At 35.1% G+C, this 20158-nt stretch overlaps 1 protein-coding gene across 1 annotated transcript; it reads right to left on the bottom strand.

Moving 5' to 3' along the window:
* Positions 1–401: 401 nt before the first annotated feature.
* LOC119191480 lies at positions 402–14440 on the bottom strand. Its single transcript, XM_037445359.1, has 3 exons — positions 14166–14440; positions 1013–1106; positions 402–568 (listed from the first exon to the last, which is right to left on the bottom strand). The coding sequence occupies exons 1-3, from the start codon at positions 14283–14285 to the stop codon at positions 417–419; spliced, it is 366 nt and encodes a 121-aa protein (XP_037301256.1). The 5' UTR covers positions 14286–14440; the 3' UTR covers positions 402–416.
* Positions 14441–20158: the final 5718 nt, after the last annotated feature.

Here is a 20158-nt window from a genome sequence, read left to right as displayed (position 1 = left end):
TAAAACAAGTTTTAATGTGCTTGCGGAGATAAATAAACGAAGGCAGTCAAGGTCGATGACATAAGCAATAACTTGGCGGTCATTGAATAACAGCGCGAGTCTTGTGATAATTTGTTCATTATGCAGTATAGCAGTCTGTCGCCACCCTGGTATAGTGGCAACACGTGCTATGGACTGGGGTGTAATAGGTTCAAATTTCAAGTAGAGCAAATTTTGCGAAGGTTCGCTCCATAGGTAAACAGCTGGTTGTAAAACACCAAGCTAATTTTAAATAGTGTGTTGCGCCTGACCGTACGGCGGCGTGGGAAAGGTAAAAATAGGTAGAATGAGATGATGTATTTGTATTACTCATCAACGAATCTACGTGTCGCATAGCTTCCTTTATAAAATCAGTCCTTCATACTTTCTACGTTGTTTCATTCATGACATAGATAAATGGGTAATGGAGATTTCTTACCAATCGGGTGGTCCGGCTTGCTTCCATCGATGTCCAGGAGTCCTTCATCGATGCCTGGGTATGGGCCGGGTGGATTGTGCACTTCGTCGTCCAAGTCATCGATCTCTGGCCCTGGTGAACCATAATACTATTCATTGGAAACGTTAATTGTGAAGGAAGTTATTATGGCAATATACAATATCAGATAGCAGCCTCCTCGACGAAAACAAAGGAACAAATATAAAACCAAGATTTGTTAGAATACTAATTACCTTTTATTAGATCGTGTGAAATCGCTAAAGTTTTACACCTATTGAAAGTTAAGAGACCACAGTGTAACAGAAGGTGGACTGGATATAGTACAACGGTTACACAGAAAATTAAGATGAAGTGGCAGCTTCATTATGTAATTTATTACCCGTATCGTTCTGTCATCACAATGTCGAAGACCAAAACTACAATCTTTATCACTAAGACTCATTGACAATTTTTCATAGTCGTGCGTAATTATTTCATATTAGTTAATTAGAGATCCTGACGACTTATGAGTCGTCTGGTTTGTAAAGGTGAACTTACCAGCTAATGGTGGTTTTTGCTTCTCTCTGTCAGGCTCCAGCAGCGGCTGCCACGATAGCTCTGTGTCTTTGCCGTGGACGCGGGGCACGTTCGCCTGAAACAAACAATATAAACACTATTAATTAAAACAAATGTTGGCGATAGTTTTTAATGTCTTGTCTTATTTGTCTTATAGTGAATATATATTTCCAACTCCCTATCCTTCTATTTGATTAATTTTATTGCGGGTTAAGCCTAATTAGTTGAGAGATTCGCTGAACTTTAACGCTCGGTGTCTTACAACGCGTGCCACTGCCGATAGCTTACAGGAAATGTAATGGTGGATGAGAAGACGGAATAGTCTCGTAGTCCAAAACTAAATAGACAAGGAGACGAGTATTTCAACCAAACAATGAAACAAAACAGTACTAGGTGCATTGTATTATACATAGAAATAAAACATAGATATTGCATTCACAATCCTTATGCCGCATTCAGTTCGTATCCAGACATGCACATCTCGTCACCGAAAAGAGCCTGAGCATATCTATTAATACATGTGTGTATTTGTTACTCGGCCCAACACTCAAGTTAGGTTACGAGGTACTACGCCTAGTGTGAACGATAATATCTGTTCCGCTCGGCAGAACAACGCCCGTCATGACCTAATCCATTCGCAATGGATTTAAAAAATGTCGGTTACGTTTCGTGTTATAATATGTGAGTTCATGAACGTTTCACCGTATTGACATTGGTTTTAGGCATCGTCACATGACATGAACATCTAACCCACGCGTATTTGGGCTACTTGCACATAAATGATAGTCTTTCATAAATAATTATGCTCGTGAATAAAATAATTTTGTGTGACGGATGGATGAACCCTAAGCCAAATGTGTCATTCGTTAATGTAAGGACACGTCCGTTCAATTCAATCAGCTTTTGAGTAAATGACCGTTGCGCGTGAGTTTAGCAGAAAGGATCTTTAGGTTAAATCAATTTAACGTGACGACGGAAGGAGATAGCTCGGGTTTTCCCGTCTGACTCAACGATCTGAAACTACTACACTTTATTTTATAATTAAAATTAACACGCAACGCGGGATGTGGCGGGACCCGTGCCTCGAGACACATGATAATTCGTATTTTATCTTCTTAGAACTGACTAATGAATCAAAATGAACCCATATGCATTGTGCACCTAAAATCTTATAATATGCCGTTGCATTCATGCATGAACTATATGTACAAATATAACTTTAAATATATTTTAAAATCGTGTTACAAGTCATGCTTTACAAATACAATATACAATGGAGACTCACTGCACCGTGACGATTTTCAAGGCGACAAGTGCAGTGTCGTATAAATAAACTCTATCTTTCAAACTATTATTACTACTCTGATCAATTTTAGGTGTTTTGGGTCAACTAACATACTGGAATTAATAAATTAAATGATATTGCAACTGCTACAGTTGGCATACGTCAGGTAAGCAATTAGTTACTAGGCATTTTTTAGTTATAGTATAGTATTCGTATCGAGTAAGTTATGGTGTAGAGATATTTCTCTATAATTGTACGGAAAAGAAAATTTATCGTTACCATGATTACACGATTTGCTATTCGAAATTAACAAGTACCTGCTGCTCATGTTACCGTATTTTAACTCAAAATACGCTTACGCGACGCTGCACTGCTCAAACAGTACAAAATTTACTTAAACAAATCGATAATTTAATATACACTATAATTATATTCCTGCTCGGTGTACTGCTTGTTTTAGACATGCATAAAAACCCATCAAACACAGTCTTACACAGTATTAGAGAGTTCCGCCAAACGATTCTAAGAAGCTTCCATCATATGTGACGGATCTAAAGAATTCTACGAAACGAGTTTAAATATAAATAGTAACGTAAAATCCCGTGAAAACTCATAAATTTTACTGTTATATACATGGAAAAGAAAATATGAGGAAAATTGGCTGACGAAATTATTTTTCAGTGGCGCCTCTCACGTATGATCAGTAACGTGTCTAAGTCAAGGTCATTGTCCGCATAACGTCTGCCAAATCGCTCATATAAAAATATTAAAACCACCTTACGAAAATGTGCCGAAACATTACGAAGACATTTGCATTAATTGCGGAAAGGACCTACAATAAAATATTTTGGAAGATATGTAAAACTGGTGTAAAAAATGTTTTAAGTTAATTTGTTTTATAAATATTATTTAAACATCAACAATGACTCAATAACTTACATTGTTTTAAGTGATGTAACCACGCATGAGGTATAATATTATAACAGGCATTTTGCAATATACTTCATATATTGGCTTTTACGTAAAGCAGTCATAGATACAGTACCTTCAATAACATAAAGCAGTCTTCTTCTGTTCATATCTTTTTGGGTCCACTCTTTATTTTCAAAGAAAAATGCTGCCATCATGCTTACCTAACACTTTATGATTTCTATGGTGGATGTGTTTTTATTTATTTGGTATTATTTTATAGTTATGTTATTATGTACTCACTTAATTTTGTTGAATTTCCTTAACTGTTTTATATTTATAAATATAAATGCTATTTTCACGCCTGTTAGTGAATAGACTCGTCCATAACACTGTAACTTAATTGAGCACGTTTAGTCTATTAACTGTTAGTGTGTCACTAAATAAATAAATAACATCAGGACCAAAGGGGACAAGGTAGCGTCTATTAAAACCACTACACTTGGCCTAATTGACTGCATGTGTACGATAATAATTAATAATGTATTTGCGACCGATAAGTCGTGAGCCGCCGGATGTTTTGGAGCCGTTTGCAATTAGGTTAAATCGTAGTTTTTATAACGAAGGCTAGCTATCGTGGAAGTATGTAGGGCCTGAGTGGTCAGTATATTTCCTCTTTCTGCATCGATGCATGAGTGTGCTAGCTCCGTTGTTGATGTAAAGGGCATTAAAGCCACAGTATTTAATAGCCATTTGGACTTGTTTCTCGTTACAAAATTTTCTATAGCCTATCTATTCAAATAATCATTTTTTTCCCATTAGAACAAAGTACTAGGATAAAAGTCTATGTGTCAATCCAAAACATGTTAACATGTGCTAAATTTTATTCAAAAATCCGTGGAGCTGTTAGTGCGTTTACCAAACATCCAAATATATTCACAAACTTGCGCATTTATACTATTGTAATAATAACAATAGCAGCCCGGCATTATATACTGTCCCATTGCTGGACACAGGTCTCCTCTACTACTGAGTGGAATTAGGCCTTAGTCTTCCACGCTGGCCTAGGGCGGATTGGTAGACTTTGCACACAATAAAAATCCTATAACGAACTTCTCTGGTCTTCAGGTTCCTCTCGATGGATTATTTTACCGTTAAAGCAAGTAATACTTAATTCACAAGGAATACACATATAATTTTAGAAAAGTCAAAGTGTGTCTTTGAGATTTGAACTTGCGGAAATTTGTCACAGCAGTCCATTTCACACACAACTAGGCTATCACCGCTTTTATTTATAGTATTAGTGAGATTTTAAATAGTACTAGAGCAGTAGATTACCATGTGGTACTTTGTGAATATAAGTTTCATATCTTGTTAGTATAAAAGTGACGCTTATGTGAAGCGTCATAAAGTTCCATAAAAAGGTAGGTACGCTAACTCTGGGAATGGCCGAAAATATTGACAACGTGTAGTAACAAGACGGCGAGGTTGATCAGTATGTGTGCGTCAGAACTAGAACTAATATCACCATATAAGGATCTGGCTATCGTGCCAATCCGGCAGAACTAACTAATTGGGTTATTTTATGACGTGTTTTACTGTTAACCTTTGATAATTTAACAAAAGTTTGGCAAACCTCCAGTTATATTTTCATGTGCATTTTTATGAATCTTAATAGTTTCAAAGTTTTCACAAACAATAGTATCGCATATAATACTGCTATATAAAATTATTATTATTATTATTATACAGAGTTATTTTGATATTTCATTTATAAATAAAGCCAAATGTACGTCTTACATTGTGCCAAATTCATCCGTGAACAACGAATATTTTCACCCAAGAACTTAGTTTCACTAAACTGATTTTTTGATAATTTTGTAGTTTAGCGCGTGTGCGAGTGTGGCGTGTGCATTAGTATTTTCTGACTGAAAGTATGATGTTGCCGCAGTGACGAGTTCTCTTGGAGTAATGATAGTGGAATTAGGGCGTAAAATTCACTTTTGTTATTTTTTATTATTGAAGTAGTAATAACAAACAAACAAACTAGGCGAATGGAGCTATGTCACGTGTTGATATAACCTCATACGGTATTGACATAAAATGAAAAATAGTTGGTAAGTATATAAAGAATACTACATCTACATTTAGCAGAGCATCTGGCGGGGAACAATAAACAAACCGCAGATGAAATCAGTATAACACCTGATATTTTCACATGTTGCGATGAGTCTATAAACTTGAATACGTAAGAGCCCAAAATATTTTCATAGGTTCAAGTCAGAACTACATAGAAAAACATACTTACGATAGGAAATTACTCAATAAATCATAATCAAATTATAACCGAAAAATCAGTTGATACTTAGTATATTCCTATGTGTTCATATCATAATTTTGAGGTGCTTAACTTGTTTTTTTCCAGTAATATCAATAATTACCACAATAATACGATTGTATACCACAAAAGTACTTCTATTCCATATCACCAAGTACAAAGAGCGTTACAAATTGCTAGAATGTTTTTCCCCTGTTTTGTGGTATAATATTACGAAAATAATCATCTAGGGAAGTTGAACGTCCTTATAGTGGGGAAGTTATTAAGACCTTCTCGGGACTAGGCCGGCTTGGTTCCTTCGTGGTCAGGTAAAGTTAAGACTTTTATCACACTGGCGGATTGTAAACGAATTCAAAGCGAGGCGCGCTCGCCTGGTATAACACAGGCTAAGTTATTAGTGATGATTCCGTTATTATCGCTAGGAATACCTTTTAACAATAGTCATTCCTATATGATGTCCGCTAAAAACTAGCAAATATTGATAAACGCATGAGGGACGAATCTCAATTCCAGGGTGTTGATTATAATGTATCCATCTATTATGCAATCAAGTTATAATTTTACGCACCGAAGGCGCGCGTGACGTATCCGCCGCCCTGCCAGAACTTTAAACCACAAATGGAAAATTAAACTAAACTGTGTTAGTCACCGTGGATAATTAGATATTTAATTTTAATACCCAATAAAATAATCAATAAAATATTAAAAACCCAGCTTGCCAGTAAAGGATATAGACAATGCAACAGTACTATTGGGGAACCACCTAACAGGGACTTATAAGGTGCGCTCGGTCTTCACACCGAATGCACGGCCATGAATGGAAGGGCTTTAGTCACACAATGCAATGTAATAACTCTTGGTTTCATAATACGTCGAGGCTCTCCTTTTCGCTTCCACCCATCCTAAGAAGATCCTATCCTTCCCCTACTCTCCATTGGGGCCGCCGTGGTTGCTAGGCCACAGATCGCCAGTATTCCGTTCTTAGGTTACTCCCAGTGAAAACAACAGCGGTTCCCTAAAGAAAACTGGGACACATAGCTAAAATGTTAATTAACTATTAGAACTTTACGCATCTTCATTAGACCTCGACTCATGTCTTTGAAATCATGGCGTAATTACAATTTATAATAGTTATAAGATTAGTCAAGTGCGAATTCTTCAAAATTTTATTATGAGGTCGCTCATTGAGTCAACATATCAAGTTCAACGATCTTTTTACTCTTGATGTACATGATGTTACGAAACTACTAGTCACAATTTTGACGTTTCTGAGAATATATGTTTAAACCCAGAATCATCTTCATAATCAGAATCATATTGCAGTAACAGGGCAAAATGTTTGGCCAACCTAACTGTTTATCTTTAGGGCAGCCAAAAGGAAGTTAAGAAACACTATAACCACAGTAACCACAGCCTAGTGGTGTTGCGTACGCGGACTGCCGTGCTATGGTTTCGGATTGGATCCAGGATAGAGTAGTGATATTAGGTTTTCTTCTTAGCATCAGCCCAGAGTAGGGTATGGCGACCTAATGGCAGGAAGCTCTCCAAGTATTGGCTAACATGGCTGGTATAACGTAGGTATGTTAAGACTGCCTACTCATGCGAAAGGAAAAGACGTGATGTTATGCACAACCCCTGGAAGAGCTCCAAGCCTCCAAGTGTCAATATTTGGATCCATAATGAATATCATTAACATCGGTATTGTATTGTTTATTTCCTCCGATTGAGGATCATGCAATATGTTGAGTCACGCTGGTACATTCCTTAGCTGGTGTAATACTAAGAAAGAAAAATACTATTAAATATTTTTGCGATTTGTCATTAAGAAAACCAATGATAGTTTTGAGGTGAAATGACTAATCAGGACACTTACGGTACGTAATCACTACATACACCTTCAATGATAAATATAAAATAAAATGCATCCAGCATTACCAACATGAAAAAAAAAAATTACTTATTTTTATTTTTTATCTTTATTCGATATTTATCCCATATAAATTTTAACACAGAAAAATGTATTTAAATCTGGTAAATAATCAATAGTCCATTGAAATGTTACATTTTTTGTAAGTGTTGCGTTTTAGAGGACGCAACTTTATTTTTCGAAGTGGTGTCAGCGTGCTAACCAGCTTGTGTCGCCGCCATCTTTAAAATGGTTGAAATATTTACGATGTATCTCAAAACTATTTATCTGACAAAAATTATTATTTTCGTGCAAATTTCTTCATAATTTTGTTCTTTGTCGTAGAACTGCAAAAATCAGTTTAAAATCTTAAGAAATCATGTTTAACGTCCATTGCAACATCAGAACGCGTTTATGTTGTCATAATACGTTTTTGTACTTTCGGCGCGTAACAACTTAGTGTCAGCTTTGGCACAGATGAAGCAATTGTTCACAAAAATGTCTGGCTCTTTGAACTGACGATAAACTACTGAAGCTGCTGCTGCGACGACTGATTGGTCACAAAAACAAATTTTTACGAACTGTTTCGAAAGTTACTGTACATATTGCGTGTTATTGTTATTACGTGGACAATCGACCCGATAATGTTGTTCGTCGTCACAGCAGCAGTTCCAGTAGTTTATCGTCAGTTTCAAAAGCTCCAGAGCCAGATTTTGATTTTGTGAACAATTGCTTCATCTGTGCCAAAGCGATTCAGGATCCAAGTAATTCGCGTACAAGCTGACAACCGCGGGTTTGTGTTGTACGTAATCAAAGTACAAAAAAAAAGTATTATGAACCTTATAAACACACGTTCTGGTGACGTTGCAATGGACATTGTTTAACATTGAATTTCTTAACATTTTCGCTTATAACTTTTTTATTTATAGTTCTACGACAAAAAGTTACTGAACCAAAGTTGTAGAGAATTTAATTTGCAACAAAATATGTTTATATTTTTTTTTGTCGGATAAATAGTTTAAGAGATACATCGTAAAAATCATTTCAACCTCTATTTTCAAGATGGCGGCCGTGGGACAAGAGTGGCGACCCCACAAACTTGGTTCTAGCTTTACACTGACCCCCCCTACACTTCAAAAAAATAAAATTGCGTCCTCTAAAAAACGCAACCCCAAATGTAACTTTTCAATGGACTACAACAAGTTATTAGCATTTTAATTTTGATAGGAGAAAGTGTCAATATAGAAAGGAGGCGCAACTTAACGTCATCGGAAATTACGATGCGTGCGAAAGAATGAGATGGAGCGAAATCTCCACTACGATGCCGCTCTTGCACATAGCAATATTTGAAATATGAGTTACGTTTATTTCTTAACTAATTTTAACGCAGTATTTACAGAAGGGCTTCTTTTTCGTACGCTTTCCTGTTACATATAGGATAATGCACGAAATCAAACATAGGAAAATACTTTATTAGAAGATTTGGGAGTTTCTTTCAGGCTGAAATCAATTCTTTATCAATCTGGGTGTACATATATTCTACATCTTCAAGTTATTCTAGATTATATTTTAATTATCTTCAATAGCTATTTACTCCTACTTGTTGGTAAATCATAACGTTTTTGTGCATCGATGATGACATCGGTTCGCAAAAAGGTTTTAAACCTGCGCCGCCCACGTACGATCACATAGAACGAACAACACTTTTTTGTTCAATCCAGTGTTTCGTTGAAACTTGACATTATGCGATAATTTATATTAACATTTTTATGTGAGATAACTATTTGATAAATTGAATAAGGAGCTAAGGTTAACGAAAAAATATGACATAATTAATTTAAATCCTACATACTGTAATTTACATAATGAAATTAAGAAGTGAACTGGGAACTTTACGACTATATTCAACGACGTTGTTTGCGACTTGTACAAGCAATTTTTTGCACCTCTGCCTGCTTTGTGGATACAAGGCGCCAATAATACTTAGTTTGCTAATAGAGTTTCTAATCTAGATTATTTCCGTCTGTGGTGCATGAAATGTCACATACTCGTTCCGCTATGTAAGGTAAAAACTATAATTAACGAAGGAAAAGGGTTATTATTAAGGAAACGTTGCGTGATCCTGTTTTAATAGCTTCTGTTCTTGAAAAACATATTTACTCTTTTCACATTGTTTTTATTTCGTTTTAACGCAAACATGCAAAGCCGATGTTTTTCGCTTTTAAAATAACTTGAAATATACATTATGCTTCACAGTGTGTAGAGTAACCATTAAAGTTGCCATGTAAGACGTATTCTAGTGTCTAAAAAGAACTACCGTCTTATTGTCCTATCTACCTCAATACTTATATTACATAACATATAATAAACAAACCATTTAGCGTTGCATTGTTATATAGGCAGCACGTAGAAATTATAATAGAGTTATAAATAAAGTCTGCTGCGCGTGTGATTCCGATTCGCATGGCTAGTTTTTGAATAATTTTACGTCATTCCAGTTGTTACTTTCCATTACGGTGGAACATCATAATTACATCCTCTCGACTTTGACCTAGTTTCAGCCCTTAGTTCTCGGTATGCACGCATAAAAAGCATGACTTAACGAACCACAAAGCGCCAATGACGTGATATCTGGATGGAGGAAGTAGTTGTCATTGTAATTAATTATTAATATATACACAGGAAAATACTTGTTTCAATAAATTTTCCTTTGGAGCCAATAACTTTCAAATAATATTTTGGTTTAATTTTTAGTATATTATTTAGATTTTCTATCCTTGACATGTGCATAACTATCAGATTAAAGACACAATCTTATAACATGGTTTTTAAACATTCGTCGCGTGCCACCTTTTTACTATCTTCCCTATAAACTTAAAATCGGAGAGCGCTGTTGAACCCACCCGGGCGTAAGCGCCTTTTTTTCCTATGACTAGGACCTCTCGTCGACTTTTGTATGCTTTTGCTGGGGACCTCGTGTCGCTCAACCACGACATAATTATTGATGATGTATGACTGTTGACTAGTAATTGTAGACATTTATCTCAGTGTAGTGACGCGTTAGAGAGCCTTGGTCACTGTTGAGCGCTCATACTAACGAGCCGAGCCAATTAATGCAGATATTTTCTTTGTTATGTATTACCTGTTCTATGCTGGTAAAATTATAAAACAACACATACTTATCAGCAGCTTAAATTATTAAATGTATTTTTATATTAAAGATGGTATAGTTTCTATATTAAGAGTTAAAAATACCAAAGAATGGGTCTACTAAAGCTAAGTGACCTCATGAATCCTCATAACGCCGTCCTTGTGGATGCGAGACCGAACTTTGAGGAGGAAAAATATAGATTGGGAAGATTGGAACATGGCATGACTCTCACCAATAATATTGCTCGTTAAAACACAGCAAAGTTTCTATTGATTGTCTTTTGAAAGAGAGTCAATAACATCCTTGTAGTACCTACAAACTATATTCAGAACATGCTTTTATCACATTCACCACGTAGTATAAGGTTAAAATTAATTGTAACTTCAATTATAAAACTTAGTTTTCCCGCGAAATATTTAGAGATTCGTGCGTGTACATACATGAACGCCGGTGAGACATGTCCGCATAACTTCACGGTGTAGTGGACAAGCTCTATATTAAGAATGGTGTTCGATGAATCATGTTTGCACTTTGCAATAACCAAGTAAATACAAGGTTCTTGTAATCGTTTAGGTTTATCTTTATAATTTAATGATAAAGAACAATTTGCTCGCCTGGTGGTAATAGCCATAAATACTCAAAAGTCAGATGCACGAAATGGCAGTTTTAAGGTGGCAAAGGTGTTTTTTTTTTGTTGTTGTAGGAAATAACACATTATCGCTACCACTTAGGGGAGTGAAATGGTTATGTTGGTTTCCCCGATCTTACGGCCCCATATAAACACTCGGGACTATAGCATCATCCGGATGAACATTGGACCGAGACCCTAACCCCTGTATACCGTCACCTTACTCTACCTATATACTGGCATATCAACCAAAACCCGTGGTGGCCTTTTTCGGTGCATACGGGACGGCCCCGGGGTATCTTGTTGCACTGAGATAGCTGCCCGGAACCGTCCCTAAGCCCCAATACTAACTAGGCTAGGCTACTAAGCCTCCTACTACAGGCAGGGGATACCGTGAGAGAATTCTCTACACGCCTCCGAGCCACAGGGCAACAAGCACATATAACATAAGCATAAAGATATGCTCTCCTAACAGTCAGTGTAATTAAAATTCATAAATGTAGAGTTAATCAAAGCGTAGGAACATGTCACTATACTTTGTAATTTAAATGATTGCATGCTGCTGCTATAAATTACGGCTGGCGCTTACTAGTAGCGGGCAGTTCGCATCATTAAACAATAAAAAATTATGAAAGATTAAAAGTAAACAATAGACAATGGAAGGAAAGCCCTAACGCGTAACAGGTAACGTAACAAGGCACCTACACTGGTTTTATGTAGTCAAATGAGTAATTGAACCTATTTACACGATGAAGAGATTAAGCTTTAAAAGGCTGTTGAATACGTAATAATTGTAAGTTTTTTCCCGCGCGTTGCAAAAAAAACCCAAATTATAAAGAACTGGCTGATTCAATTAGGTAGTTTCTAAATTCCAAACTGTTACAGCAGACAAAAACTACTATAGGTCTACATATAAAACAAAAAATATGCCGTTGTAGCTCATTGTAACATTTATTGACTTTAGCTAGTCAGAATAGCCTTGTTGAATATATATTTTTTTTACTTAGAGTAATGTTCTAAAGTCTAATTTGTGTAATTGAAATGAAAAGTTTATAAATGTCTAATCCACACTTCAAATTGGAGGTATACATAATTCGTTGCCCTATGTCACTCTTTCACTTTTTCTCAGTTTAAGTTTATTTCTAGCTTTCTAAGAGATTTAAATGACATACTTATTTATAACTTAACGGTCAAAAAGACAGCACAGAACGCCATCAAAGCTGGTTTTAATACTACCTATGTCTAAAATGTCTATTCATTGACCTTCTAAGTTCCACGACCCCAAGACAAAGCAAGCGTCAAACACCCACATCATAAAAATCTGTTTACACAGTCCATTAACACAGCTACAGAACTAAAATATATTTCAATCTATTACGCAGTGTGCTTTAATTCGTAATTATAGGTTTTACTTATCGAGATTCTATAATTTTCCTGCACTTCACTTTACAATTCATTAGGGTGCATCCGAAATAGGTATTATGTCGACTAAACAATATTTCTGTCCTTCAGCGGTCATCATAATTCTCCTGGTAAGTAATAGTAACTTTATTGCATATACAACGACTAAACTAGTTCGCTGGTGTTAAGATATATATATATCCGCCCGGATAGCAAACACCGCATAAAAAGTGTTAAAACCCGCCATAGACACGCAAGTGTGTCGCGTTCTGGGATCATTCTGTGTATTACCAGTACCAACAGACCGGCATAAATATGTCGACTGCCGGGAGATGATCATCTCTCGTCAGTCGACTTTCTATTGGACCGCAGTTCGCCGTGCACGTATGAAAAAAAATGAAAATACGATTGGTTTCTACAGGTGAATGAATCATTTTATTTGCCTTTTGAATTTATTTCGAAGAATAAATTATATTTAGTTGTACGTGTTCGTACTTCGCAAGTAAGGTGGAGTCAGGCACTTTTTTTTTTTAATTTGGTACTATAAAATATTCAAGCGTTTGAAAACTGCTTTTGCAGTATCCATGTCAAAGATAATTTCTTCAACTGAAAACTGCAGTGTCTTATTATAAGTACCATATTAACGGTAAAAAGTGACTGATGATTAATATCGACCCACACTTAATATATTATGTACAGAATTTGTTTTACTGCATTAGTACATTAATAACCATTACTTGTATTTTGAGATAACTAGAGTCTAGGGTCTGGTCTATTTATGACCTAAATTGCATTAAAACGGCGGTTATGGCATTTAGTTTTATCAAACTTAAAAATATTATTTTACAAACCATAATATATCGACAAAGCATAAATCACTTATTTATTAATTGGTATTATCCAAATTTGCCTGTAATGAAAGCCTCTAGCAGCTAGATACATAAAAAAAAAACAAATGTTTACTGTCTATTCAGACTTCTACTACATTAACGGTCGTTCAATGAAACATTTAAATAATAAGGAAATGAAAAGATTATAAACCTATGACAGATCAAGGTCGAGTCCGTGATACATTTTACAATGCAATTGCAATCGAGTTCAGCTTTACTCTTACATCAAAACTATCTATTTCTAGATACACTTTATTAAGTTGCAATCAGGAATTTGAATAAATATTTTTTAGTTCTACCAACGAGTACCTAAATAGTAATATGGCTTAGGTACAGATAAAAAAATGAAAATATTTATGAGAAACATAATAATATATTTCAGTTATAAGTGCGGAATCTTTACTCTATGTCTATAATATAGTCTGATGTAACGAGCTTTTCTTAGCGTACTTCTAAAATAATCGTGTTGGAACCTTATTGATAAACAGTTTTCACTAGTGACTAACTGATTTAGTGTTTTACCTTTGACTTAAGTTGTTTGTCGAATGGCAAAACACTGATTAGTTATAATACTGATCAACTCGTTTTATAGACATTTTTATTTAAAATTTAAAACCTAAAACTCACTGGCACGTCGTGGTTCTTCTCGCTGTTTAACAAGTGAACACTGGCTCCGTTGCTTTTCGGCGAATTTGGGGTCCCGAAAATCATCTCGATATCTTTGTTCAGAATTTTGTCGGCTTTCATATCCTTGGAGATTCGTTGATGATCTCAAGTTTTGTTTGTTCGCGTGCCATTTTCACACCACTAAAATGTTATTGTCACAGTAAACGCGTGTGATCAACTCGACGGCTGTTAGCACACTGTGCCAATGCCCGGTACCTCTGCTCCACTGTGAATGAAACGTTGTGGGCGCTAATTCGTGTGACAAACTGTGGATTCCCAGTTGTTACGAAACAAGGAATTGATAAGTTAAATAACACCCTTTTCCAGTCGGATTGCGTAGATTTACTATTAATAGTTTATTCTCGCCACTTGGCTCGGGAAAGTGTAGAGTAAAAGTATATTTTTTGATATGAAAGTAGCTTATATTATAGGGCTGATTGTGTGCTAAATTTAAAATTATATTGCGTGATTGGGCAACTAATAGAATTCTCATCATCATTATTTACGCAATACTTGTCACCTATACTTATATTATAAAGAGGTAAAGTTTCTAAATTTGTTTGTTTGTACGGGGTAATCCCTGGAATGACTGAATCTATTTTGAAAATTCGTTCACTAATAGGAAGCTACATTACTCCTGAGAACTTAAAGCTTTTTATTCCGGTAAAATACAAAGCAGGACTTTTGTCACGAAAAAAAATTATCATGCGGGCAGGGAAAAAAATATATATAGGTAGATTTTGAATTACACAAAACGCTCATAAAATAATAATGTATAAAAATAATTTTAACAAAAAATTAAACCGCCTTCAAAAACCACTCAAAACCAAGAAATAATTTCACATAACAAGTATATATTGGATACCAATTTTGGAGTCGGTGCCTAATTAAAATTGCTAGTTAGCTATATTTGTTGCATAGTCCATCTATGAGCTACATTTCTTTCAAATTAATTAAAAGAAGTAGGTTTGCGTGTACTACTAACAAACATACACAGCGAAAGTTGTATTGTGTATACCAAGCACATGTATGGTGTTTCATCTTTTTATTTCCACTTTTTTCGAGGTAGGGAGTGTAATACACCCACATTTGACCAGCTATATGTAACAGGGGAAGAATTTGGGTAGTGTACAGTTCACAAATTTAAATATTTCCTTAATAGCTTCCATTTGCTGTGCTGCGGCGGTGTGTTTATCTCCGGTGACGATCTGACTTGTTGACTTTGTACGCTGGCAGCACATTGTTTTCGTATATTTGTTAATGTATTTGTCTAGCTTAACTAGCAATTTTAATTAGGCACCGACTCCAAAATTGGTATCCAATATATACTTGTTATGTGAAATTATTTTTTGGTTTTGAGTAGTTTTTGAAGGCGGTTTAATTTTTTGTTAAAATTATTTTTATTTTTTGCTTTTTTGTGTTAGTAAAAAATAGACCGTCTCAATGGCATAGTTGTGTTTCGCTCTCGATACGACTATCGCGCTGAGGAGTTATACCTCTGCCTACCCCTAAAAAGGGGAAAAGGTGTGATGCTATATACATATATGTATGTATGTAAGAAGTAGAGTCAATTAAACCCAACCCAAAAACACAACTGATATGTTTCATACACAGTACGACTATCGCGATGAAATGTTACGCCTCTGCCTACCCCTAACACGGGGAAAAGGTGTTATGCTATATGTATAAGTATGTGAGTAGTACAGTCTACCAAACTCAATGCAAAAACATAACTAAAAACGTCACAGGAAAGCTAAATTATCAATTTCGTTTTCTTGGACGACATAATTATTCTAGTTTTTTTAGTTTTAAAACCAAACCACCGAAGCGATGTTGAAAAAAAATTTATGGGACCAATCTGGAGAGAAATTCTTTCGAATAAAAAAAGAATTTCCCAAATCGGTTCATAAATGAGCGAGTTCTGAGGTAACAAACAAACAAAAAAAAAAAAAAGAAAAAAAAATTGATAACCTCCTCCTTTTTTTGAAGTCGGTTAAAAAGTAGTTTGTTTTCTTTCAACGTCTCTACTGTAAATTGACGTTTTCGAATAGGCTTAGTGATGAATTGTGGTACCATAAATAATATTATTATACCTATTAGTAAGCGTTGCGGGAAAACATAGGATTTTGCTTCCTTGGAAGATGTATTTACAAAAATCCTATTTTACTTTGAAATCTAAAAAATGTGTTTGATATACATAATGTTCTGTTTAGTGGCGTTGTTCATGCTTACCGCACGGTACAAAATACAGGCTCATGTTTATCTTATACCTGTGTCTATTGGATTTAACTCGCGGGAAATTAATTATACCAAGAGAAATATAAAGCAAATTATTGGGTTTATTGGGTGAGTAATACAGAGCATATTCTCCTCGTAGATTTTAATGATTCTATAAGACTGTGACGCATTGTACATAATATATTACCATAATCAGGAATACAGTATAATGAAAATTAATAAAGGCTGCAGTTTATGAAAATGTACAGAAGAAAACATTTTTTTTTATATATAAATATCACTATTAAGCTGTGCCGTCAACAAAATAAGTTATTAAGTAACTATAAATATATAATTGTACGTCTATATCATCAGAGTGACATGTGAATGTGGACCTGGGAGTTGGTTTTGGACCTCTGGTGATAAAAATAATATAAATATCCGTTTATTATAACAAATATCTAGTGCAGACATATGTAGTACATTCACCCACACACACACGCACACACTTAAATACTTCAATTCTATTATTTTTCATTACTTATTTTTTTCACTTCATTATATATTATCTATATCTACATATACTATTCTACTATCCAAAGAGTTTTTTTTTGTTTCTTTGTCAGGCGCTAGTCAGGAACTACAGTATCGAATTGAAAATCATTTAATGCTGGATAGTCCATTTATCTAGAAAGGCCATAGGCTATAAAACATCACGCTATGACTAATAGGAGCGGAGTATTCATAAAAAATGATGCTAAAACGAAAATTTATTCTTTTTGTAAGATTACGTTTTATCCGCCTCTTATACAATTAAAGTTACGTAATAATCATGTATGACGCAATTTTTCCTCTTAAAAGTTAAAAATATATTATAAAACAAAGTCCCCGCCGCATCTGTCTGCATGTCTGAACGCGATACTCAAAAACTACCCAACGGACTTCGATGAAATTTGGTATGGGGATAGTTTGAGACCCTGGGAAGGACATAAGGTACTTTCAATCCCGCGAAAATATAAAGCGGGACTTCAATCCTGGAAAATGTATCTCGGGAAAACATTTTCACGCGGGCGAAGCCGCGACCAAAAGCTTGTTAACAAATATAACAGCTAGTGTTTCAGAGTGAGCGTAGTTTTAAAGATATTTTCAATGCCTTTTTAAAAAATGTAAAAATATTTATAGGACTGTGCTAGGTCTACCTATATATTATATGGAGATCGTCGGACAAATGTTGCTACAACTCAGAATCGTAAAGCGCCATCTAGTGTTTTTTATTGCAAATAATTGATTTCCGGAGCATTTGTACTGCACGGTTTCGAAGCTGCCATTCCACTTCCTAGTATACTCGAAGGTTACCAGATGGCGTTGAGTACTGATTTTTGCATATACGAGTGCCGCCACGCCTAGTTGTAGGCGGCGTTCTTGTTATGGGCAGTTTTTTACCATCGCATCTCGCAGTCAGCTCCGGAGGAAACCTGCGAAAGTGGTACTGGGGTCCCCTGGCTTAGCGACTGCAGAGACCTGGAGGAAAGTTGAGAGGGGAAATCTAGGGAGGGGAAGTGTAGGGGAAGGAAAAGGAACCTTAGGATGGGTGGAGAAGGCCAGAGAATGTTCGCGAGCCTTTATTGGCCTCTATAGTCTATGTGTAGTTACAATCAAGCCTCTTTTTTGTGTTTTATTTTTTTGGAGGCACGCTAATTCTCTAAATTTGTAAGTCAATAATTTTGTAATTACATTTTAGATACAGAAGTGAAGAGTTTTGGAATTTTGACAGTAGTATACGGTGAAACTGTCGAACGGATTTGGATGACATGTGATGCTCAGATAAATGTTCTTCGGGTTTAACATATTAGAGTAGCAGTAGGAGTTTAACATATTGAGTTATTTATAGACTCCTTGTACGTAACTGCGTGTAACACCGAATTTAATTGCTAAGATTTCGATATTAAAATGACACGAGTATTTTAAATTTTAGTTTACGCCATAGTGATTGACGCACCTCACAAAATATTGAAAATTTTATTGAATAATGTCAGAAATTCTACCTCTGTCTATCTGCTGGAGTATAACCGTGAAGTTGCAGATTGCGAATGTCCTTGAACGGGTATCGCGTCGCAAACACGGCTAAGTATTTTATCTCTCCTGTACCAGCAGACCCAAAAGAATGTAACATATAAGGTCAGTCGGGGTAAGTGCGCCATAAAATTATCATAGCTGGATTCAATGCAAAATAATTTCTTTTCGTGCTGACTTAAGAATGTAATTTTATTAATTTAAGAATATTTGGTATTTTGTGATAACGACCTATAGCCATTCAAGGAAATCAGACAATAATTTAATAATATTTTGCTCAAAGTAAAAAAGATGGTAGTAGGCGAACTTGCCTCCGGAAATGGGGTAAGTGCGCCTGTGTAAAAAAAAACGTCAATAACAGACATTATAAAGAAAACACTCATTTTAGTCCATAGAAAAATAATTTTTACCCGCATTGCTCTTGGATAATTTTTTATAACTCAATATTATAACAAACTATGGCTGTCAAATCAAATTCGGGGCAAGTGCGCCATATATTTCTAAATCAGGGCTTCAAAACATTTTACCCATTTTTTATTGCTATATGTAGGTATTAATATTCGAGTTTTATGTACGGATATGTTGTTATAAAGAAATGGTAGCTTTAATACGAAATCCATTTTATTTCTAAAAACTAAAAAACATACAATTATGTAGGAATTAACATTTTTGAATGCGTTATAACTCAAAAACTTAGAATTTGGCCTTATAAAATTTTTCATTTCTGCTTTTGTAAAAACGAACCATTTAAAACAAACAAATATCCGACGAATTAACTAATACAGTTTTATTTAAGTCGGTTCAAAACAAAATACCTTGAGTACAAAAAATGATGCTGTTACATTTTAATAATAATAAGTCATATTAGTAAAACTTATTCTCAAAAAAGGTTGGTAATATATGGTTTAGGGGTAAGTGCGCCATACGACTATTAACTGTGGCGCACTTGCCCTACTCGACAATTTTGAAGTGCATTTTTTCGCATTGCTAAAAAAACCTTTATTTTAGTATATATAGATAAAATTCGGACAGGAAGTTAAAATAAAAGGTTTAAACTATGTACTCACCTTACTGGTTTACAGAAATATGTTAAATATCTTGAAATATTTGATTTTATCTTTCACGGGGTCATCTCTGTTTACAGGTCTAAATGACACTTAAAATAAAATGGCGAATAAATCGTATTAAAATGAACAGAGCCCTTTGTGTTTTTAGTGGAACTCCATTTCAGTTAGAAGCATAGATATAAGATTGCGATAATTGTATAACATCACTAGTTTTCGATTTTTTTAGGGCAGGTGCACTTACCCCGTCGGCGCACTTGCCCCACCTGACCTTAAGTAGGCAGTAAAATGTTCCAATATTGAAATTATTTTATTATTTCAAAAATGGTATAATTCAAGGCAGGTTACGGGAAGATGTCTTTTATAATAAATAATTTGTCTATAATAAGTTTCAGAATAACTTATGAAAACATGAAAGCGAAATAATTTAAGGAGTATGGTTCAATAAGCCAACAAAATCCCAGCCTGTACCTTTGCCTCATTTCAAGATTCGTACATGTACCCAAAACTCTAGTCAACATGACGATGTAATCAGATTCTAAGAATCAAGGAAGTGAAATACCTGGAATTGTTTGAATGAACGGCTGAACTAAATAACAT

Source organism: Manduca sexta, unplaced genomic scaffold (assembly GCF_014839805.1).
Source record: "Manduca sexta isolate Smith_Timp_Sample1 unplaced genomic scaffold, JHU_Msex_v1.0 HiC_scaffold_1553, whole genome shotgun sequence".
In the NCBI taxonomy this organism is placed as follows: domain Eukaryota; kingdom Metazoa; phylum Arthropoda; class Insecta; order Lepidoptera; family Sphingidae; genus Manduca; species Manduca sexta.
Note: the sequence above shows the minus strand (reverse complement) of the source record. Positions and strands in the feature narration are given on the sequence as shown.